The sequence below is a fragment of the Crocodylus siamensis genome, chromosome 2 (assembly GCF_052110815.1).
Source record: "Crocodylus siamensis isolate JL-2025a chromosome 2, ASM5211081v1, whole genome shotgun sequence".
Classification (NCBI taxonomy): domain Eukaryota; kingdom Metazoa; phylum Chordata; order Crocodylia; family Crocodylidae; genus Crocodylus; species Crocodylus siamensis.
The window spans coordinates 98,933,282-98,958,226 of NC_143396.1; the positions used below are offsets into that span (position 1 = coordinate 98,933,282).

Genomic DNA, 24,945 nt, shown 5'->3' on the forward strand with positions numbered 1-24,945 from the left:
TCTTTTTAAAATTTATCCTAGGACAATGGACAGGGATGTTTGAAGGAGTGTATTTTGACCCAGAATAAAATTGTTTATCCTGCGATAAACACACCTGTTCGTAGCCTAAGTTGAAAATGGATTGTCCTTGTCTCTTTATAGTTCATATACAATTGGCTTAAATCCTGTTTTCTTCAAGCTCTCACTCAAGCAAAACTTTCAGTGTTTTTCATAGTCTTTCTACTGTTTAGCCAGTGCCCTGAGTCTGGGGATAGTGCAGACACACATGCTGTCTAGAGGAGAACATGGGAACACACTTTGCCACAAAAGAGATTATACAATTGCATGATGGCTGGGGTGGAGAGCAGTCTGTGCCACCTCTTATGGACTCCCCACAGTCTATCCTGTAAATTTCTCTTGGGTAGGAGAAATTCCAACCACTCCTCAGGCCAGTGGTTTGTGGAAGAAAGATTCTTATTCCATCTTCTACAAGAGGAGCTATAATACAACTTTTAATCACCACCAACTAATGGCATTTGAGGTCATTTTTTAAAAATTGAAACAAGGGCAAAATCTAATTCTATTTTAAATTAAGGCATTGTGGTAAAGAGAAACTTGTAAAGTCCTGGTCCTTTATTAAATACGTTCTTAGTGACTTGCCTTGTAAAGAAAGTGTCTAACCAATAATATTTAAGTAAAATTTATTTTATGCCAGAATTATATCATGTGAACTGTTTAGTAAATTTTCAGTTGTTCCAGCACAAAACACAACATAATTAAGTTACAACCCAATGATCTTGTATTAATGTGAGGGAAAATTAATTAACAGTTTGGTATAGTAGGTAAAGTAGCTTAGAAATTCTACTTCCCTTGAGTGTTCTTTTTTGTAATCCTTTTTTTCTTCGAGATACTCCAACTTGTGGTTTCAGGACTTAAATTTGGCTTAATACATTTGTATGAAAAATACAAGAATTGCAAAATGCTAACCAATAGAATCCATACAATTTTTCTGAGTTACCTCTTCCATTTTTGTATCCTAAACAAATGTCTTCACCTTAGTACAAATGCTTTGTCCTCATCATAAAAGCTTATTCATTCTTAAAACAGAGCCTTTTGGCACTTGAATATTCACCTTTCTTAATTCCCAACTGCTTCCCAACACATACTAAGATTTCTTAGAATTTAATACCCGTTTTCTTAGAGTCTGATAGCTGAGACAGTTTTATATCTATGCAACAATCTGATCATTTCTGTTGTATTTATTATGACAGTTGCTTCATTTATTGTTTTAGTAGCAATAGCAGTATTGCTTGCTACTTATATAATATAGTTGGTTCATGTTTTATAGGATATAACTAGGTTGAGACTTAAGGAAAGGGGTAAATGGAGGGACAGATTCAGAGAGAATTCTGAAAAGGGTATTCTGGCTGTTCAAGTCCAAGAGAGAGGCTGTACTACATCTTAGCGCTGGCAAATTCCAGGGCATTAAGGGCAGATGATTATCAGGCCTGTGCAAAGTAGCTAGTATTCACTTTGGATTGAGATTTAGCCGATATGGGGGACAGTGCTTCAGTTCTGTGATTAAATCACTGTCCTGAATCGATTTGCCCAAATCTGATTCAGAGATTCAGCCACTGCTGAATTGGCTGAATCTCTGAATCAGACAGGTCCCATCCCCGCCTGCTCTCTCAGCCCCATCAATGGCTGCCCCACCTGCTCCCAGGTCCCAGTTCTTTAAAAAAAAAAAAAAAAAAAAAAGGAAAAAAAAGGCCCAGACTCTCTGGCTCCTGCTGGTGGGGGAGGGATCCCCACTCCCCCATGCCACGGGAGGGCTTTGCCACGGGCCCCCCAACCCCTGCCTTCTCTCCCAGCCCCCCTCCCATGGCTGCCCCACCCAGCCCCAGCTCCCAGTGTAAAAAAAAAAAAAAAAAAAAGCAGAAAAGCCCTGCACTCACAGGCTCCTGCCAGGTGGGGGGATGATCCCTACTGCCCCACACTGCTTAGGGAGCTCTGCCAGGAGCCCCAAGGAGTCCCAAGGCCACTGCAGCAGCCAGTGAGTGCAGGCCTTTTTTTACCTTTTCCTAAAAAGCTGGGAACTGGGGCAGGCAGGGCAGCCATGGGGGGAGGGGCTGGGAGAGTGGGGGGGGGTCAGGGGGCTTGTGGAATGGCAGTGGGAGGCAGTGGAGTTCACCCCCTGCCTGGCAGCAGTCAGTGAGTGGGAGCTTTTTTTTTTATTTAAAGACTTGGGAGCTGGGACAGGGCAGGGCAGCCATGGTGGAGCTGGGGGAGCAGGCGGAGGTCAGGGCCTGAGGGATAGGGTCTGGCGGGGTTCCCCCCGCCATGGTCCTCTCCCCCCTTCTCTTCCACTTACCAGCACAGAGTCTGGGTCTAGCTCCCTGCAGCAGTGAGTGGGGACTGCCCAAATCTCCAAAGCTCTCCAAATCTTTTCCAAATCTATTTGGACATGTTTGAATCTATTCAGACTTCTTTCTTGGTCTCCTGATTCAATTCAGATTTGGAGATTCAGCCACCGAATTGGGCCGAATCTCCTCCAAATCAAATCAGCACCCAAAGCTTTGCACAGCCCTAATGATTATTACCTTAACATTTGGGAAAAGCTATAGCTGCTGGTTGTGTCAGCTGCATTGTAACCCACAGCCCCCTGGTAAAATAACTGAAGAGGAAAATGCTAATCCAGTCTCTCAGAGCAGATCCAGAGAATATTGGTGTGAGAGGAAACTCCAATAAGTGTAAAAAGCTTCTGGGAGACTTCCCAGAAAGAGCTAATGTATCCTAGATTATAGGCCATCCGTCCAGCATATCTTTCAACAATGTATCTTATGCTGCTTCATGACATGTTCTTATAATGCCTAAGTACGTCAAAGTGTCATTATTATGAGACTACTCCAGTAAGTAAACAGGTGTTAATAATTTAATGCATTTTAAATTCCCGAAGTAATAAATATCATGAATGCAATCTAAAAGCAAGTGGAGTTATTTTAGATTTATGTTAATATAACAGTGAGCAGAATTTGGCTTTCTATGGTTACTTAACTTTTAAAAAATGAAGTGCACAACTTACAAACAAGTCCTCAGTCATAAAATGAAATGTAGAGGCTTGAACTAAGGTCAGGCATAAAATATTCAAATAAGAAATTTTCTTTCACTTCCACTTTGAATTAACTACTTGTGGCATGTTGAAGGTATATGAAAAAAGTATATTCTTTTTTAATTATACTAATTCTTGTATAACTCTGAAGTGGTGTCAGTGATGGTAAAGGTTCAGTCAGTTGAACACTAGCATGGTGTACATGTGATATTGTATACTAGGAATGACCAAAAAATGTCCTGTTTAATCATACAATACCATCTTCTACTATAGGAGGCTAATTAAAACAGAATTTAACTTTTATCCATAAAGGCATTTAATACTTGGGTAGCTCAGTGCACTAGGAGGGCATGTGAATGAATATTCTATTATAAATGCTGATTTTTCTATGATTAAAATGCTCATAATGAAAACTTGTACTAGTGATAATTTCAATACTAAGGCAAGAACCACTGAAAGACAGCTGCCCAAAAGCATGCTTACCTTTTGACTGTCTTTAGAATGCTGTTGTCTCTGGTGAAAAGATGATATAATTTGTTCTAGTCAAGCTTAATCTTGTGTGAGTTCTGAGCAAAAAATTTCCTCAGTGCATCACACTTTACTTCGAAAAGCATGAGCAAATTATGGGGAAAATATTTTTCTGTTTTTGTAATGTTTATCTAAGCTTAAAAATCTGTCTGTAGATGTTAAAAAACAGTTTAGATGTGTTCTAGTTATCCCATTGAGAATGTTGAGGGAATTGCTACTTATTATGAGATTCCATAGGCTAGGGACAGACCATCAAAAACCCTGAGCCTGAATTGATTCAGTCGTTGTAGGTTAGTCTAACTTGGCTAAGGTAAACTGGTTTGTAAATGTGCAGACATCCCCTGTGGTCTGAAGAAATGCAGGTACATGCCTGCAGTGGCTCAAGCTAGAATCTGGGGGGGCACTAGAGCAGCCCTCCTTTCCCCTGTACAATGCTGAGCTGAGGGGAGGCATGGCCAGGCCCTGGCAGGACACGCTGATTAGGTAGGGGTCCTGTGCCCCCTCACTGTTGATAACAGCATTGAGGTGCACAGCAGGGAGTTACACAGGGAGTTGTTAGTATTTATCAGCCCATCAAACAAAACAGGAAGGGACATTACCAACTACCTGTTGATTAGCTCCAAAAAGCCTTAAGCCAACACTGTCCTGTCTGCCTTTGTCCTGTCTCCCACAGCACATACTGTAGCCAGCATGTGGTATGCCAGATAATGCAGAGAGGTGTCTGTGTAAGGCAGAGAGGAGGGGGGAATCCCTGCTTAAACAGGGAGTGTTGGGAGGGGGATGGGAACAGGAGGAAGCCAGGGATAAGTCTGCAGTCTCTTTCTGAGCTCCAGCCAGGAAGTAGGGGGGAGGGGGCCAGCCCTCTTGGGCTGGAGCAGAGAGTAGAGCCCTGCCCAGGGCTGCAAAGCAACTGGGATGCTGAGGGACTCTGATTTATCTTAAACCAAGAAGGGGTCTGGGACAGACATTGCATAAACCAATTTGAGCCAAATCAGTTAAATCTGATACTGCATTCAACCAGGTTTATCTCAAATTGTTTTCAGCCATTTTCAAACTGGCTTATGTGCACTAAACATCTGTTCTGTTACAGGTTTAAATCAGTTTCTGATCACTTAAACTCATTTACATATAATATCTGTCCCTAGCCATAGTGAGGCCCATGTCCAATTACTAAGGAAAAGAGGGCCAGAGAGAGATTAGGGACCTGCAAGAAGAACCTAGTTTGCCTAATGTGGGGCAAGCTCCAGTGCCCTGTAAGAGCTGCTGTCAGGCTCCAGAGCCCCATTAAGAGCTGCAAGCAGTCTCAAGAGTGCTATAGGAGCTGATGGCACCCCAGAGACTCTGGGTTACAGGGCTGCTGCTCCTACCTCCATGACTGGGAGTGCTACCAAGCAGCACAGCCAGAAAGCTACGGGACTCCAGGACATTATCATCAGGCAACTAATTGGATAAAAACTGCAACTGACCTGAGTCCCTGAAAAAAGCTCTGGCAGCCTATGGGGAAACAGGCAAATCAGGTAGATGAAGAGGAGGAGCCCAAGGGCCTTATTATAATCCCTGATTCACTGATAGGGTCTCAGACTGGTCCTTGCCAGGCTCAGAGAAGGAGCCCTGCAGACCCTAGAGTGAGGAAAGTCCTGCAAGAGTTTCTATACCCATTTGTGTTGCTTTTTTGTTTCTATTGCTGTTTGAAGTCCACAATGTGGCTAGAGGGCTGGAGGGACACTAAGGGCACCTGGAGAAGGTGCTGTAGATTTTCCTGTAAGACTGCTAAAGACTATGAAGTGCAGGAGAGAGGAGCCTGAACTCTGTGGGCCTATAACCTGACTGAGGACTGCAACTAACCCTCTAAAAAGGGGCCAGAGGATTGTGAAAAGGACCAAGTGAACCTAGAGACTTACAAGAAAGAGATGCCCAGAAACTCTGGTGGTGGTGGTGAAGTCCAAGGACTCTGTAAAAGCTTTTTCAAAGCTTTAAACCAGTTGTTCTCAACCTTTTTAGTCTCAAGGCACTCTTGGATAAGCTCATGGCACCCCTAGGGAAATGCCAGCTGTTAGTTTTCACTCCTCTATTATTTTTCTGTAGAAAAAAAAAAATTTTTTTTTCCATTGATAGAATTCAGAAAGACCACAACTATGGATTTCTACTTGCAATCTCTGGGTTTATCTTGTGAATCATCTTTGCATCTACCAGTACTAACATTATGCTGCACCCTGCAGTGCCCTTGAAAGGATTTCAGGACACCCTGGGGATTTCAAGACTCCCTGATTGAGAATCTCTGCTCTAAACTGTTGCTTGCCAAGGGAGGTGTGGGTATTTTAGGGCAAGACCAGTGGGAAGGCAATACATACAGCATAAGCATAGAGCGGATGTCCATAACCTGGAACAGCCATGCAGGCATACACAGACTTACCCAACACTAACTCTAAAAAGAGAGAGAGAGAGACAAAGAACTCCTCTGCAGTGAAAGGATCTCAGATGACATGCGGTTAAACAAGTAAAGTCTCCTATTCTTGTAACATCAAGGTGTAGCAGGCAAGCTTGGAGAGTGTGCCAGGTAGCCAGCAAGGTAAGCAGTCTGGGGCAACATGCCAAGGGTCAACAGACTGCCTGAGGCATGCCAGGATTGCTACAGATGCCAAAAAGGAAAAAAAAATGTAGTGACAAGTTAGTTGCATAGTATGTTTTAAAATGCTTATTCTTATTTGTTTAGTCTTAATCTTCATGACTTGGCATGAGAACTCAGGGAACTTTTCACAGTTAATAGTTGTCATGTGTGTTCATCATTTATCAATATTAGCTGAACAATTCCATAAATTTATTTCAGTCTGTGGTTTTTCTGAAAAATAACCTATTTGTTTTTAGCTGCTGCTTTGAATATTTGCCATTTGTTCTCTGTATTGTCATATGGGTTACTTTTCTGTGACTATTTAAAAAAGGCTGCAGTGTATCATGACAGATGGAATCTGTCCCATAGTAGGATTAAACCCAAAGCATAGTAGAGAATAGGGACATGAAGCAGCAGAACTACCATTCCAGGAGGCACCATGGTGACATCTGAATCAAAATAGTTCTGTTTTTAGGTGATTGTTTTTTTGTTGAAAAGTTTAATATTTCCATGGAAACAGATGCCTGGCACAAAAATGTCATTTAATTAAAAATCCATTTTTCATTAAAAAGTCTAGGTAGAAAGTTTTTTAAACAGCCGCCACAAAAATGTTTCCATGTAGTCTTATTCATATAGATATTTGCTCACAAGCAGCCAGCTGTCCCAATAAAAATGAATTTGCACATTTATACATTGTAAACTTATTTGTAGAAGTGTGTGAATGTGTCTAAATTAGAAAGCAAATTAGAATTGGCAAATTAGGATTGTAAATAACTTTTCCCACTAATCCCTCAGCTATACTTAGGGTTTAATTAAAATTGTTCCTCTGCAGTTGCTTAGCTCAAGAGAAATTGTTTCCTTTATTTAATTAATTCACTTTTTATGTAATCATAAAATGTAGCTACACACTGCAAGAAAATCAACTCTGTAGGTTTGCTGGTTTTTTACACATTTGTTATACATATTTCTACCAAGACTCTGCCTCTCTTGCTCCTCTTACCCAGTAGCTCCAAGCAGCTCTTTAAAAAGGGCGATTAAGTGCTCTCTTGAATTGAGACCATTGTTTTGTTTACGCATGCCTCTAAGAATCAATCCTGTAAACCTTACCTGGGAAATAATACTGCAGCAAGTGTAGAGGGTGCTTATCACTTTGCAGAATAAAATGCATAGTTATTTTATATGAATATGTGTCTGCCTATTTGACAAATTAGCTGGACTTCAGTTTCAGTGAGATCTAAACAACTTAAAATTGCACATGCCTCAGACATTTTGTTAACTGGAGAGTCTGGTTGGCCAGTGCAGCTGCATAGGAATCAGTAATAAAGAAGAGTTTGTGCAGTAGTTCTTAAGCAAATTATTTTTTTAAGTAAGATTATTTTTAAAGTATTTAAGTTGTTGTTTTTTTTAAAGAAATATAAGATTAGGGAATTGCATTACTACAACCCTGGGCCAGATGTTACTTTTTAAATGTTAATGTATTACACTAATTTTAGCTTGTTAAAAATGCATGCTAACCATAACCTCCAATGGATACAAAAGCTTTTCTTTAAAGGACCATATGTATTCTAACTTCTGTTCTTCCCAGCTCCTTAAGTAGAACATCTCTGAAGAGGAAGTGACATTAATTTATGTTCTCTTGTAAAACATTGTGCTATTGTGTTAAAGCCATGATTGTGTTTACAACTGCTTTAAATTTTAAACATTTCATTTTTGTGCAAGAAACTGAAATAAACTATGTAGATGATGTTATATTCCTCTGAACTGGCAATATTTTACTAAAGAAATGTATCAAATTATCAAATGGTATCCAGAAAAATATTCACATGAAGTCCTACTGTGGTCAAGCTTGGGGGTCAGCAGCCTACAGCATTGGGACCAAATATGACATGCCAAGATCAGCTTTGGCTTACAGGGGGTCATGTTAAATCAGCAATTTAAAGGTTGCATGTTGAAGTGGTTGTATTAACACAGCAATTTAAAGAGACTACATCGGGGTAGGCAACGTTTTTTGGCTGGAGTGCCAAAAACCCCACAATGTCAACCTTGGAAGGTGCCGGAGTGCCAGCATGCCAGAGTCTGGAGCAGCTGTTTGCAGTCTCCTGGCTGCAGCCAGCCCACGGAGCCCGGTCTGCTTGCAACAGAGCTTGCAGCCTCCCAGCTTCCTGCTGGGAGTAGTCTGGGCTCCGTGGCTGGCAGCGGGTGCTTAGAGCTCGGGGTGGTGGCGGCGTGCCGAGCAACGTGGCCTTGCGTGCCATGCTCGGCACGTGTGCTGGGGGTTGCTGACCCCTGGACTACATTAAAGCAACCACTTGAAGCCTCCTTACCTGTGCCCTTGCTGTCAAATTTGTCATTCTTCGTTGGTATTAGCTATAGGTGTTGGTGGTACCTGGTAAGCAGAGGGCACAGAACAGGGAGGGGATTGGAGCAGGGGACAGGGGGTAGGGGATTGGCAGCCCATGGCATCATCCAGAGTACAAGTGCCTGGCGTGCTACTCTCTTGCCCAAATGACTCAATCTTCAGTAGAAGAAAGGATACATCCTGTATCTTCAAACTTTGTGAAAAAAATGTTCCTCAGTACAGTAACTACTAGGGAATAGCAACATCTCCTTGCTCCAAGGCAGTGGTGCTCAACCTATGAGAGCTTGTAGAACTTGACCTCTAGCTCGTGCAGGGTCCCATGGGCCTACTCCCATGCGCCTGATCATGCCAGCATGTGGGGTTACCTCACAACTGGGCCCGGTGCATGGGATGAGGCTGGCATGTGCAGTCACATCTACAGACTAATATGGGATCCAGCCTGCAGACCAACCCCCGCACTACTCCTCAGTGCTGGATAGGTTGCGTTCCACTGTTTTAAAACATAGGTACATTTAAGGAAACAGTATTTCTCATATTTAAACTGGCAAATGAATAAACCAGACTAAAATTGCTGTTTCTTTAAAGATTTCTTCCAGTTTATAAATTCTAACTAGAATAGAAATGCTTAGAAATATATTACTCAGTTTCAGGCTGTGGACAGTTGAAAAAAGTATAGTATTCAAAGGGGATGGAAGACTGAGGACACACATCATGGTAACGGTTTCTTGTGTGTCCTCTTTATCCTACACTAAGATGAATCCAAAATGTTGCAATTTAGTAGTTGTTTCATTCAGGGAGACATGGTTCTGGCTTAGCTGTCACTTTCCGCATAAAAGAGGCGATGCAGGTACTATGCATCAACTGATCTATAGTAAGGGATGAATCCTTTTTCACTTGACATGCCTCAGTGGCGCTTACACAGCTACATAACTGCAGTTTTTGGCACTTTACACTTAGTTTGAGAAGGATAGCCTGAGCCCTTTTATATCAGCGAGGAAAAAACTTCCATAATCTCTCTGCTTCTTTTCCAGTAAATATAAATGCAGGATGAAGTGGGTCAGTTTTAAGAGGAGAGTTGAAGAGGGAGCTGGTTAATGCCTGACCTCTGGGCTGGTCATTAGAGCACATTGCTGGGAAGCAGAAGTTGCAGGGTCAAGCCCACTCTTGGTGAGAGGAGTCTAGAATCAAGGTCTCTTGCTCCCTGGGCATGTGTCTTAACAATCACTATGCTGATAGGCTAAAACAGGGGTGCTCAACCTCCAGCCTGCTGGCCGCATATGCTGCTCATGGAGCCATGGCATCCATCCTGCAGGACTCCCCAAGGTGGGAAAATTTGCTGGGGGTGGGGGCAGAAGCAGTAGCAATACTGCCACTCTCCCTTGCTTCTAAATTCCCACGTCCCCCATAGCTGGGTTGGAGCTGGGCCATGCCTCCTCTCCCCAGCACAACCGATTACAGCTGGGCCCCACTTTCTCCCATCAACAGGGCTGGGTTGGGGATGGCCTGCCTCTGTCCCCGGCCCCCTCTGTGTGGCCTGATTGGGACCGCAGCAAACCCTCCCTGGGCCTTGAGTTAGGACAACATGCCAGCTCTGCGCCATAGATGGTCAGCGTATTTCCCATCAGGCATGCAAGGTAGAAATATTGACCACCACTGGGCTAAAAGATGGAAGAAGCAGAAACCAGAACTGTGTATGTGAAAAAATTGTAGTTACATTAGCTACATGTGCACCATTTAGGCACATAAAGCGAAAGAGGATTTAGCCCTAAATCTCCCATCCTCCTTTTACCTCAATATAATTGCTTCATCTGTAGCCATAGTTTGACTTCTGTTACCAGTTTTAACTCTGCAATAAGCACTCCAGTCTACTTTTAACTTATACATATGAAAATTAGGTAGTAAAAATACTTACAAAGCATTGCAAGGCAGGTTATTGAAATTAAAATGAGGCCATATTGTCCCTGGTGTTTGCCAGGAAAATGAAAGTTAGTCATGCATGTGGCTCCATTCTGTAGAAGGACCAGGGATAATGGGAAGCGTGTATCCTTGGAGGAACTTAAGGACTACTTAATCACCAAATGCCCTGGGATAAAGGATATGAGAAGACATGGAATAGACTGGTGAGGTAGGGAATCAGACTGTTTCCTGATGTGAGCATTACCCATCTGTTGCAGGAGAGTACATAATGGCCAGGCTGCCATTATGTCAGTGGAAGTGAACTTAATTTTGATTTGGTGTGTATTTCTACTGAAGAGAAAGGAACATTTACTAGAAATTGCAATACCTGCTTGTTTACAGTACACACTAGCCCCACTGATATCACAAACATGCTGGGAGAAGTGACAATTTTGAAGAGATTTGAAAGAAGTAGGGCAAAACAGGTTTGCCTGTAGGGCCAGGAAGAATATTCTGTACTTTGCCATATGTATGTTACCAGAGTAAACAGCATAGGTTATGATTTAATTAGAACTGAAATCCAAGCTAAGGACTTTTCTAGACCTGCTGCTTATACTAGTTTAACTAAACTGTTTTTAAATCAGTGTAATAAAACAGATACAAGTATGTTAATAGAAGTTCGTATTTCTGTTTTACATTGATTCAGCTCAATGTAAAACAGCTGTAGAAGTAGGGCTAAGTTAAAAAAAACAAAACAAAACCCTACTTTTAAACTGAAATTCATGTGGTTGTTTATGTACTTGCTTTAGTTTAGCTAAGCTGGTTTAGAAACATTTTAGGAAGTTTAGGGTTTTGAAGTTATGAAGAAGTAGTGTGCAAGTGTCTATGCCCAAAGGTATGTACTTTGATAAGTGAATCTGCAATACAGCTCACCCTTGTCATGACATCATCCTGCATTATATGAATGAATCATTTCATAAGAGTGACTCTATGTAAAACCCCCCCTGTAAACACTTTTTTGGCTGTAGAGTTATTTTTACCAAAGGTCTAATGTATGAGGGGAGCAATTGAGCACAGCTCTGTCTCCTGTGGAGAAATAGTTATTGCAAAAGAGGACTTGGATAAGAGGCCAAAAATGTTGAAGTGTTAAGTTATTTAAAGAAAATATTAAATGATCAGAAATTACCCAGGCCTGGCATAAGCCCAAAAAAGGTAGAAGGAAGAGGAAGAAAATCCATGTATACCTTTTCTTATTCCCTTTAAAAAAATGCCAAGATGGTTTATGGTTTGTTTTTTCCAGGTCCGCACCAGTGTCCTGTCTGAACACAAGGAGCCAAGAACAGATGCTGGGGTGAGCATTTTGTGTTCAATTTCACTTTGTGTTGACAGCTTAACTGCTACCCTTCACCCCCTCCTCAGCTTTCCTCAGACAAGAGACACCCTGTAACTTTAAAATACATGTAATGCTCCTACATGGTCATCAGGTTATTAGGAGCTAACAGACTCAGTTTGTATTGGAAGGTAGGGTAGCTTTTTAGAGGTTCTTGACAGTAATAATAGACTTGATAAGTGATTGCTTTGAGTGCATTTATTCCTTGACTCCTGAAAATCCTTCTTATAAAGTTAATCTCAGTCCATTGAGGCCTTCTAGAATACTGCTATTATCATATAACTAACTGGGTTAGGTATGGAATTTGGGATCACGCTTATCTGAATAAACATGGGCTTTAGTTTTCAGGGGGTGCATCTACACATGCCATTAATGTGAAGCAATAAACCTTGGAGTTTATTGCTCTTGGACATGCCGTTTGAGTATGTGCCCAGAGCCATAGCATGTTGAGCTGGGTTGGAGCAGCCCCTGCTGGCAGAGGGCCCCAGAGGCCTGTGCCAGACCAGGGCTTCTGCCCCCCACGCCCCACCCCACCCCACCGCACACACACATACACAGCTTAATGTGTTGTGATGGGGCTGGCTGGGCCATGAGGGTGCTCCAATGTGGGGCTTGCCAGCAGGCATCCCCCTCACTGAAACAGCCCTGTCAGCATCTACACGTGTGTAGATGCACAATAAAGAACACCACCATAGGATAACACTTGTGTTTATAAGTACACCTGCAGCAAAATTAAATAGCTTACTGCAGTCTAATGGGGTGCATGTGTAGATGCATGACTTCTACTGTGGAGCTGATTAGTCCACTCCGCAGTAAATGTCTCATGTAGATGCTCCCAGCATGAAGCAGAGGGTAAATTTACCACTGCTATAACAGTTATTTTTGTTGTGTTACTAAGTAATTTTGATGATCTATCTAAAGCCCATGGCTGTGCCCTACTTTTAAAAAGGGGCCTACTTTTAGGGCGGAATTGGGATAGTGCTTCTGTGTCAGGGCTTGATAAACACAAATAAAACTGAAATGCCATCGGTTTGAGAAGTGGAAACCTTGTTATGTAAGAACCCGGAGGCTCCCCTGGTTGCATTTTGAAAAACCTGGAGTCGCTTTCTTCCATAGTGGAAGCATCTGCACTATTTATTGATTGATTTATTTGATTTGCCCTTCTCCAAAAAGGCTCATGGTAGCTTACAATAAAAACAAGATAAAATATAAAAACAGATAAAATATTAAAGTAATAAGTAATAAAGCAATTCCCCAAACAGTACCTTAGACCTTAACTCTACTTGCAGTAACATAATATGGGCTAGGTGAGGAGGTCATGTTTCCCAGGCACTGCCTAAGGGGGAGGTGGATGCCTTACTCCTGCTTCCTGCTCAGCTTGTACTTCCCAACTACAGGAAGCAGCAGGTTCAGGAAGTGTGGGTCACAGAGGGGAAAGTGTTCCAGAAGTCATAGTTTTATAGGGCAGCAGGGGAGTTTGCTTTTGGGCTGGGGACAAACATTCAAAAAGCCTGAGCCTGAATTGATTCAGTCTTTGAAGGTTAGTCTAACCTGGCTAGGCTAAACCATATTTATAACCAGACAGACATCCCAGAAATGCAAGCCCATGCCTGCAGTGGCTCAGGCTAAAAGCCGGGGGCGCAGGAGGGAGCGCTATTGCAACCCTCCCTTCCCTTGCACAACACTGAGCTGAGGCGAGGCATGGCCAGCCCCCTGCAGAATGCTCTGATTAGCCCAGATGGGAATTGATAACAGTGTTTATCACCACATTAAGAAAACAGAGGGACATTACCAGCTACCTGTTGATTTTGCCTGTTGATTCAGCACTGACTGTAGCCAGCGTGTGGTCTGCTAGCTGTTACACAGACACCTGTCTGTAAGGCAAAGGGGAGGGGAGAATTCCTGCTTAGCAGGGAGTGGTGAGGGGGAGGTGGGGAGCAGCCCACAGTCTGCAGCTGAAGCCAGGGAGCAGAGGGCCCCACCCAGCCCAGAGAGCATGCCAGGATGCTAAGGAAGTCTGATTTATCTAAAAACAGCAAGGGGTTTGAAACAGAATGCATAAACTGGTTTGACCCAAATTAGTTAATTCTGATACTATATTCAACCAGATTTATCTCAAACCAGTTTCAGCCATTTTTAAACTGATTTATTTGCACTGAACTTCTGTTCCGTTACAGGTTTAAATCAGTCTCTGATCACTTACGCCGGTTTGTGTGTAATGTTTGTCTCTAGACCTTGTAGTAAGGGACAATTGACCTCATTTTTTGCCAACCAAATTCAGCAAATTTTTCCCTCCCAACATGGACTTCAATGCCAAAAAATGGAGTGAAAGTTTCTACACAGCAGCAGCCAACTCCACTGCTTCTCTAAAGAACTACCTATCCCAGAATGTTTTCCACTCTATGATACATTTCCTGTGCCTGTTGCTTGTAGCTACTCTGCATGCTGCCTTGTGGGGAGAGCTGAAAGAGGTTTACCCTCTAGGCTTTTGCCCACCTAATAAAACCCCGGACAAGTAGAGTTTTATTACGATTCCTAAAGATGTCCAGACTCAGGCTGTGGCAGGCCTCAAGAGGGAGGAAGCTGAAGGTGACTATGGGGGATGAGCTTCCGTGTATTGTCTCTGAATGAACTTAGGGCACAACTGGAAATTGCAGGAGGTTGCTCTCAGCTTACCTTTGGGATTGTGATGAAACAGAGGAGGCAGTTCCTTAGTTATGTAGGGCACAGGTCATTTAAGGCTTTCTGTAAAACTTGCCTAAAATTTAGAGATGGGGCACCAATTAAATTTTAAAAGGGCAAATGATTTATTTAGTGATATATAATTTTGTGATATCTGAGTAATAGTTCTGCGGTGGCAACTTATATTGAGTTGGGATAAGAGTGTCCCACTTAGTGTTACCTTCCATTGTATGACCTTGACAACCTTTAGTATAAAACATTTCTCTTCCTAATGAAGGTCAAGACAAAAGCTGGGACAGGCAGAAGACTTTGGGACTAGAAAATAATGGGTTGGGTTTGTTTGTTTTTTTTGGGGGGGGGCCCTCCATCCCCCCTTCCCCTCCCCCCCCCCACTCCCCACAATGCAAAAATAGTGTTTTGGAATTTGGAAAATAATACTATTTTTGGCCTGTGTTCTCTGAGCTTGGAGAAGTTAAGCTAATTCCCAAAGGCCTTTTAGACCTGTAATAGCAAAGGGTCTTGGCTTAAAAGAGCTGCCACAGATGCCCAGATTTTCTTCTTTGCTATATCATTTAATCACTATACATTTGCTTTACAGTAATACTTAGATCCCAACTGAGCTCAAAGTCCTGTTGTAAACCCTGTGTAAGATAAAAGAAAGCGAGTTAGATAGTGCTTATCATGGAAAGCTAAATTATATGCAAAAATCATGTTAAAGGATTGATAACATTTCAAAGTCAAGTGTACACAGATTGGGAAATGTCCAAAGAGACTTTGTTTGTGTGCACTTTGTGATACCGTCTATGTCTTTAATTCTAAAACTGTTTTGCTTTCACACAGTGTTATAGCTAATTGGAGTTAGGTATCTAGTCTTGGACATTATGACATGGACTGGCTACTTTGAGGTGAAAGGTACTTGTATCCTGTCCCACTAGGACTACACACACACACACACACACACACACACACACACACACCCCCCATACTTCCTTGCATACAACATGCATGTTTTCTCTAAAAAAATCAGCCCCCAAAATTAGGGTGTGTGTATTAAACAGGGAAACTGATTTTCTGGCTGGAATGGAAGCACCCTACTTTCATTCCTGCTGCATAGCACAGCAGTTGGTGCATTACTATTCAGGCAGCTGAGGGAGTCAGTTACTTAATGACTCATTGTTCTTTACTCCAGGGGAATTAGCAGTCCTTTCTTCTTTTTAAGGGCTTGATGTTTCACTAATTGAGCTAATCTTTCTTAGGAGAGTTTTGCTCTCTACTGGTTGCTTCTCGTCTCTCTGCTATTATTTCACAATCTTGGAGACACTTTAGTTCTTTTCAGCCATGGAGACCAGATTCCAGCAACAGCTGAGTTTCAGCCTCACTTAAGCAGGAAATGCAGGGGGACCCATCCGAAGACTATCACTCTGTTTGCCTTGAGAGAGGCATGACATGTAGCAATGTAGGTCAAGAAAAGCTTAGAAAAAATGAGCAGGGTGAGTGGATTTCCCTTTAAATGTTCTAGAAAGTAATTGGTCCAGTCAAGTGTGGGAAAAACAAAGAAAACAAATGTTCATGTGTTTGGCTATAAACTGGGCAGATACAGTATTTCTATTAATAACTTGTATTGAGCTGCACAGAAAAATACACCAACTCCGACAAGCAAATACATTCATATCTGGTGTGCAGAGATGATAGAGTACAAGGGACTGAGGAATTACTGTAACATAGGTAAAAACCTGAAACTTTAACATTTCCTGTATTACAGAAATCACTTGCAAAGGGGAACTCCTTCTCCATGCCAAATGAAAATTTTCCTGCGGCTCTACTTTTCATGGCCTGTATGTGGCAGGTTGTTAGACTGTTTGTTTTTAATGAAAAAGAATGGGTTCCTGTCTGTAAAAATGGAGCTTAACAGCTTATTGATAATCATGTCAGTGATGTATGAAAGCATTCTGCAAGATAATACCTCAAGGCAGTGGGCTTCATTTTAATATTTCTCTCTTGCTGCGAGAGACAGATTTGCAGGCATAGGGCTAAAAGTAAAATGATTAAAACTTCAGGAATTAATAAAGATGTCCTTTCTTTTTTTTTCTCCCCCATTTATAGCGAAGTTTCCTGGGCTGCACTACTTTCAAAGTAGGGGACTTGGTCAAATCAAAGGAGCAGCAGTTGACCCTTAGCCTGAGGTAGGTCTTTTTGTCTATTGTAAACCATTTCAAATTAATAACCCATGACATTTAATGATTGCTGCTTGACTGTGTTTGAAACTCAAAATTACTTCAGGTGTACTACATGTCAACTTCAGGTGCTTCTCTTTCTAGTATGCACAAAGCCAAAGTGAAATAGCAATTATTGAAGTCAGAGCTTTCCAAGTGTCAGGTTAGAAAAGGTTACTAGCTCTTTTGATATGATCTCCTGCGGAAAAATCCCAGAGCAGTTGAATTGAGAAGAGTCTTTTCAGAGATGCCTTCAGCAAGGAATATAGATGTTATTCACACTTTTTAAATAAGTTGTTATATTTTGTAAAATTTAAATGTTAACACAGTAAAGTTATTAGGACTTGAATGTTTAAGAGTTTATATATTTTAGACCCAATTTACCCCTACCTTGCATCTTTTATGATAACTGTTTAAAGTGAATATTAAATGTTGCGAATTGGAATAACAGCCCTGAACTGTGCAGAAGCATGTGTGACTAGACAAGCCACAGGGTTATGGAGAACAGGTCTGTTGTTTGTTAGATGTAGCACTATGTAATCAGGAATAAAAGGATGGAGTGGATAAGCTTGTGGTTAAAGCAGCAAGCTTGGAATCATGAGGATTCATTCTCCCCTCTGAGGCAGACTTGTCTGAGTTTAGGCAAATCGGAGCATGACCCAAAGTCTTTTGAAGGCAATAGAAAAACTTGTAGGGCCTGATTTTTTACAAAAGTTGAGAGCACTTTTGAAAGCAGCTTCCATTAACTTCATCTTGAATTTCAGGTGCTTAATGTCCTGCAGGTTGAACATTTGTGGTCTCTGTTCAGTTTTGATATTGTAAACTACAAATTAATATTTCTTTAACTCCCATTGGTAAGGTGAATTCACTAACATCCGTGAAGCATTCAGTCATTCTGGTAAATGAGGGCCATATAGCACTTGAATATTTAAGCAGATCACTCATTCAGACTTTGAGCCCTGTATTCAGAGTTTGTTTTCAATAGAGCCTCTTGAACCTTCCTTCTGCTTCCCAGTTGGGAGCTAAAAAGTTATATAAAACTATACAGATGCACTAAGAGGCTGTCTAAAGCTAAATTCCACAGGGAATATAATATATACATACACTGTGTCTTGGCTGTTAGTCCAGACCCAAATCCATTCAGCACAAATGCAGTGGTTTCATTTTGTCCAGGGCCATCAACATTCTTTGGAAAGGGGGACAAATTTTCATGCTCTTGCACCTGCTTTTGTATTTAAAGTAATAAGAGTTGCCTATGTATAGGGGGGCAGCCTGGGCGGGAAAGGTGGAAAGAATATACTCCTCAATATATATACATATATACGTGGGTGACTGCTGCCTCCTGAGTCTGGGGGGTGCACCTGCAGAAGCCACTGGCAGTGTCGATGGGCACGGGGCTGGCGAGCACACACAGAAGCCAGCAGTGGTGGCAATGGCAGGGACAGCCCTGTCGTGGGGGACACTCCCTCCCCCCCAGGTCGACTATGCATATGTATATACCAATCTATATTGGTAAGTAAGTAAATAAAGAACCTTGGCTTTATTTTATCTTATTATATAACATTCTTTTATAACATAGTATTTTATATAGTAGATGTCACAAACCTCAGGGCCTTGAGTTTTAAAGTGGGTTAGCCTGGAATGTCAGTTGCCTGGAAAATCACTTCCAGAGGCAACCAGCAAGGAGACATAACAGCAAAAGGATTTGTTATGCAAGAGAAAAGAATTATACAGACGAAACTGAGCATAGGTTTGAAGACAGAAGAACAAGACAAGTAAAGCTTCTTTTCATCTCATTTGGCTACACCCTAGACTTCCTGAGAGTCCTGCCAGAATTTTTAAGAGATCAGCCTTGCAGCTGATGCTACCAGCCCCGGCTCCTAGGGTCTTGGACCTTACTCCAGCCAGGGAAAGACAAAGCATATCCCGCAGATCATTTCCTAAATGACTCCAAGTCAACCCCCAAGTCAACCTTCTCATGAGTCATCAGAATCCTCCAAAATTTTTGGCCTCCCTGAGATACCTGGAATTCCTCTGGCCAATGAACCAATTGTCTCTGTAACAGGACCAGACCCCAGGGGCAGTCATGATGCAGTGCGACTCCTGTTGGGCTCCAGCTCTGGATACCCCCATCTTTTGCCCTCTCATAGCCTGCTACACCTTGTTAGTTGGCAGCTAGTTTACAAGCAGTTAGCCTGTGTATTAGCAATCAGCCAGCCCACGGCCAGCTCAGTTTGCTGCAACTCATCTTAAAATAATAGGATCCCTTTGGCTTCCTAGTACAGTCTTAGATGCCTTTTCTGTAGAGGAGTTGATTTCCTCATTACAGGGAGAAAGTGCCTTGAGTATCCAACCCAATAATACCTCCTTCTGCCTGTGTCTAGGAATAGCAGTTCTTTTTGCCCTAGTGTCACAACAGCAAGAGAGATTTAGCAGTTCTGTCCACTCCCTTTCCTTAGCTAAAACGTGCCCCAAAATCTCAAAGCATAACATATACGGGGAAAAAGCAACATAAATGGATGCATCATAATGTGGGCTTTCAAATAAGACTATACATGCCACATCAGTGAAATAAATGCAAGAAAACAGTCATGCCACCCCATGAAACCCTGGACCAAAGGTGGAGGTCATGACAGTAAACTGCTTTTTTTTTATAAAATATGTACTGATCAGACTCTTGTATGCAGAACTTGCAGTTAGGATAAGTTTAGGTAAATACCCATGTATCAAATCAACCTCCCCTAGTCCTGATGTGAGATTAGAGTGTAAACTGAAGGTGTTGTGCAGAGGCTGTAGAAATTCAGATATTCAGATTGTAAACTGTTTGTGACTGGGGCGTTGTCTATCTCTGTGCCTAACTAATGACACCTGAGTCTGATGTAGGTCTCTGGCAGGTATCGTAATATCATACCATTGAACTGACAATACCAGGAAGTTTGCAAAAAGTGTTCAGAAGTTTAGATAAGCTGTAATAATTATGCAAAAGATTCCTGCTTGGCTAGAATTGAACCTTTGAACCCATGTTCATTACTTTATTATTAGTCTTGTGTTTGTGGTATCTGTTTTTGTACATACAATATTTCAAATAATTCCAGTCAAACTCCAGACACATGAAATTGTAGTCATTGTTGGGTGGAAATTTAAAAAAATATTTTCCAAAACATTATTAATATTGAATTATTTATCTTAGACTTAGTTTCACAGATGTGATCTGCTCCCTTTATGTTGCCAGGCAGCACAAAAGAAGTAGAAATTATGCCCACACCTCCTCAGTGACAGTACAGCCAATGGAATGAACTCTAATGCATGGAGTATGTTCACCTTCTATTAGCACCCCCTGCTCAGGTAGAACTGAAAATTAAACAATATAAAGATGGACTTTGAAAGAATGGTCTTCTGTCATCTGAAACACTGTAAGTAGGGTTCTTTTTCTCTGTGATATAGAGGCAGTAGTGAGAGGTTGGGAAAAGCAGTGATTTTGTTCTTGTTGAAGTTCCATTCTTCCCCAAAGCTTGCCTTCCCCTCCCCTCTCCCCAACACCACTTCCTTCTCTACTTGTCAGTGGCTAGGATACAAGCTAAAGATCCGTATTCCTGAGAGATTCATAGGATTTTTGATTTATCTCTTTATTTTGGGTTGCCATTTTTATTTTCTTTTATTTTTTGTATTGCAGCCCTTAACATTTAAAGCCTTAGGAAAAAAATTCTGGCCTCTCAACCAAATGAATGTTTAAGAGGATAGGTGTGTCTGCATGTAGTTCTCTAAGCCGGAATAGGTCAGTTTGAAAAATTGCCTTTATTTCAGCAGTGTACAAAACCATTATCTACAGAAAAAGCTTAATCGCTTAGATATTTGCGTTACAGAAGTTTCCAGTCTGAAGGGGTAACTCCCCTTGGTAGATTCAGATATTCCACTTTGCCAAGGATACTGCAGTGCAGTTTTTCAAAATTTAGTGGTTTTTTTTCATAGGGTGTTTGTGATGTACCAAATGTGGACTGGGAAATAAAATTCTTGTTCTATTTAACAGTCTGAATGTTAGCTGAATATTCACTGGAAAATATATGCTGACAGGAGATTCAATCTAACTATCCCTGGATTGCTGTCAGAAAACCTCATTATGGAGCACTTATCACAGATTCAGTAACCAAGACTGATTTAATTCATCAATTTCAATTGCAAGGTCTTCAAAAAGTGCCAGTGTCTTGCTGTATATTTGTACCATGCATAGCACACTGTGGCTAGGTACAGACATTCAAAAGCCTGAAGTGGAACCAATCCAAGTTACGCGGTTTTCTGTAAGCAGCATAGTTTAGATCAGTAATGAACAAAACACTCATATTGACCCCTCAGTGTAGGAGGCAAATCTTAGCCTGGGTTCTGCCATTTTTAAACCAGTCTGTGTGTTGAACTTCTGCTCTGTTATGGGCATAGACTGGTTTTGTGTGCCCAACTTCTGTTCTGTTACAGGTATGGACTGGTTTCTGATTACTTATATTGGTAAAAGTGTAATGTCTTTACCTGGCCTGTGTTTCAGCATTTCCTGGGACCTTTGTCCTTTTGTAATTACTAACCCAAATAGTAAGCTTTTTCTGTCACTGAATTTCTAGTAACATCCAGTAAGGACCTTACCATGCCTTATTCTCTGTAAGGTCCTTTCAGTTCAGGTGTGTTATATCCATTATTCCAGAGTTATTCTGGGGTATTAATGGCATCATAGGCTTGCACTTTATTACCACTTGTATTCAGTGATGTTATCCTGGGAGGTGGCCATACAGGTGCACATATATTATTTCCATATTGAATTATGATAGTGTGCTTCTCATTGGGCTAAACAGTGGTAGAAGTGCTGCCAAAAGGGTGGTGCTCTTCTGGGTATGCCTTGTGAGTTCCACTGGATTCCTCAGAACTGTCTTTTCTGGGGAATATGGGTTCATTTCCTTGAGTTGGGCTGCTTCTTGACTAGAAAAAAGAATGCCCTGAGTGGAGTTATCAAAGTGCCTGGAATCATGGCAACAAACTAGATCATCTCTGGCAACAAAATAGATCATCTCTACACATGATACTACATCACCATGGTGACATGCTATGGCAATGAGCTACTTGGCTGTATCATACCACAGCTGCTAAAAATAACCATGTACTGCCGGAACAGCGCAGTAACAGCTGTTACTGCATCGTCATTTAGTACTTCCAAAACCAAGTACTAAATGACAGTGCTGTAACAACTGCACCGTGGGGAGCATGTCTAGATGCACCCTCTGAGTAGGTTGTAAAGAATTTAAAAAAACATCAGATCTACTCCTTTCTGACATGCTGTGATGAGCAATAAATGATTTAACAAGTTCAGCTATTCAGTTGTTTTTAGCTATTTTGACACACAGTGTTATCGGTGGCACCTGAGCTATACCCATGGCAATGCATGTGACAGTTCACCTTCTCAGAGCTCTTCTTTCAGGCAGACATCTTTGTCTCAAATACAGGATGTTCATATTTTCTTTGCAAACACAGCAAATAGAGATTTGCTTTAAAAAAAAAGTTTACGTTTTAGAAGAGCAGGAAAAGAGTGTGGGGGAGAGGTCTGCTGTGCTAATGCCCACTACTTTAATTTGAACCCTTAGGGGTATATCCTTTGTGCCTATGCCTCTGATTCTCCGAATCAGCATTGAATCTTCAGATTCGGCCGAATCGAATTAGGGAAGGTGATCCGAATCAACAAATCGAATCACTGTCCCTGATTTGGGCCAAATCTGAATCGACTAGGGCCCACTTCACGCAACCCTAAAGTATACTACTTCCAGGAGATACAGTTGGGTTTCAATATTTTCTGTACTTTTGGTGTGTATTAAAATTCTGAGCATTTCAGCACGGGAAGACGTTTATTAAAGAACAGCATATAGGTTATAGTGTACTCTTTGTAAATAATAATGCAAGGTCATTTTTTTTCTTTCCTGTGTATTGCTTTGCCTTCTTCTCTAGTAGTAATCTATCACAGTCTAGTAATGGTATTACTATACTAGAAGTATTTGATACTTGTTATCCTCCCTAGAAAGATTCTGTAGTTGCAGTTTGTTTGTCATGTAGTTAAACTGTTGTGGTTTCTTATGTTGCTTTGTCCTTCTGGCTTATATATTTTCTCTCAACATTCAACTGGAACAAATCCAAATGAATTTTTAAGAAGATAAATCATAGCTATTTTCTAAGATACTGGTTGAAATTGTAAGACTATGGTTCAGTGGGCCAGTGGATGGTGACATCATTGAACATGAATGCTATTTAGCTTCTTATAATTAAATGAAAATAAATTTGAAAGCACCTGCATCTGTTTTGCGATTGTCTTTGTGTATATAATTTGCATAACAAGCAGTACAAAAAAACCTGACATATGGTCTGTTCTTGCCCTTTAAAGATCAGATTGAGTCTCTTCAACTAGTTTCACTTAGTCTACCTGATGAAGTTGTTTTCTGGTTGCTTCTGGGCATGTTATACCACAGGAGGCAGGTGGACAAAAAGCTGGCTTTACACACTAGGCAGGACTCCAAGAGAGTTGAGAGAGACTTGTTTTGACAAAGAACTTAATTAACATTACACTAAATACATGACAACAGTGAATACACTAAATGATAGTTTCTAGTATGCACTTACCATAGGTTAAAGCATCTTTTTTTTTCCAAGTGGAAAGGTATGAGGCAGAATGTTGATTGACATGGGCCCTAGGTGGAATTTCCCATAATAAACAAAAGAAGGGAAAATTGCTGTCAGAAAATATTATTTAAAATGAGTTATTTCCACATTAAAATATTTTTGTGTTAAACTGTGTGTAAGTCTGTTATTTAGCTTCATTGCACTTATTGCATATGTTATGCCGTGGCAAAAAGGGGCTGGTTGTGAAACTGGAACAACTGAAAATCCTGAATTTTCCTTTTCAGGCAGTTACTCATGCTCATTTATAATTTACAAGACTATGCAAATACACAGTCTGCCTGTCTTTGTGTTCTTAACCAATTTTAGGAGTGAGTATATGGCCATGGGAACCAATTAGTAGTTCAGAGTTTGCATATTCTGAGAATGTATTAATAGTCAATAACTGTGTAGGAAGCAAAATGGATTGAAGTTTTCAATCCTTCAAGAGTTAGTGAATTCTCACATATTTATGATTGCCATAATACATATTCATGTAAATATGAACATATATTCATACTGATATATACTGATTCATATTCATGGGTGTGTGCGTGTGTGTATGGATGTATGGATTGTTGTGTATATATTGGTATATATATATTGTTTTATGTATGGATGGATTGTGTACGTGTGTGTACGTGTGTGTGTGTATGTATGTGTGTGTGTGTATATATATATAGGGTTGTATGTGTATATGATTAAACTGTATATTGGTTTCCTGTGTTGCTTTGTTTTTCTGACTCATATTTTTCCTCTCAACACTCAACTGGAACAAATCCAAATGTGCTTTTTATTAGATAAATCATAGCTATTTTCTAAGATACAAGTTGAAATTGAAATACTATGGTTCAGTGGGCGCGCACACGCATGCTCACTCACATATTTGATTATATATATTTGATCATTCATGTAGAAACACATATATCTTTATGTATATTAACATTAAATGGTAGCATTAGACACAGAGGAGAGTGATTGTGGTTTTGAAACCCGAGTCATCTTGTCTTCACGTCATCATCAAAGAGCTCCTGGACAGTATCAAAGAACTAAATAGGCAACACATTTGCAGCTAAAGATAATAGAAACATTCGTTCAGATTTAAAGGCACGCTGTTCTTTTCAGATTTAGAGTAGCTTACAAAACATATAAATGAAGATGGTATTATGGGGAAGCACACATTCTTCATGCAGTTAGAACACGTTCACTGCATTGGAGGCTTGATTTGTCCTTCTCTGTAATACGTCAGTGTAATTTCAAAGGTTTTCATACTTGTGTTTTCCTATGCATTATTTGCAGTGCCATTCCTAAAATAAGGTCTTCAAGACCAAAATGCAGTAGATTTTAAATCTTATTTTGAAAGTTATTAATGAGGCAGGATCATTGCCACACACCTTTCTTTTACTTGTGAGGAGCAGAGGGGATAGCACAAAAGGAGGAGAAACCCATTTCTCTAAAAGGCAGAACCTGTTCTTGTGTCCTCGTACTCAGCTGTGATGGTGC

General features: G+C 41.0%; 1 protein-coding gene across 8 annotated transcripts in view; it reads left to right on the top strand.

The window, feature by feature from the left end:
* Window positions 1-24,945, top strand: part of INPP4B (inositol polyphosphate-4-phosphatase type II B) — a 613,602-nt gene that overhangs the window by 369,968 nt on the left and 218,689 nt on the right. For all 8 annotated transcript variants that reach the window (XM_090036465.1, XM_090036466.1, XM_090036467.1 and 5 more), the window contains 2 exons: window positions 11,780-11,830; window positions 16,655-16,734. In XM_090036465.1, coding sequence (XP_089892591.1) covers window positions 11,780-11,830; window positions 16,655-16,734 — 131 coding nt within the window. The remainder of the gene's footprint in view (window positions 1-11,779; window positions 11,831-16,654; window positions 16,735-24,945) is intronic.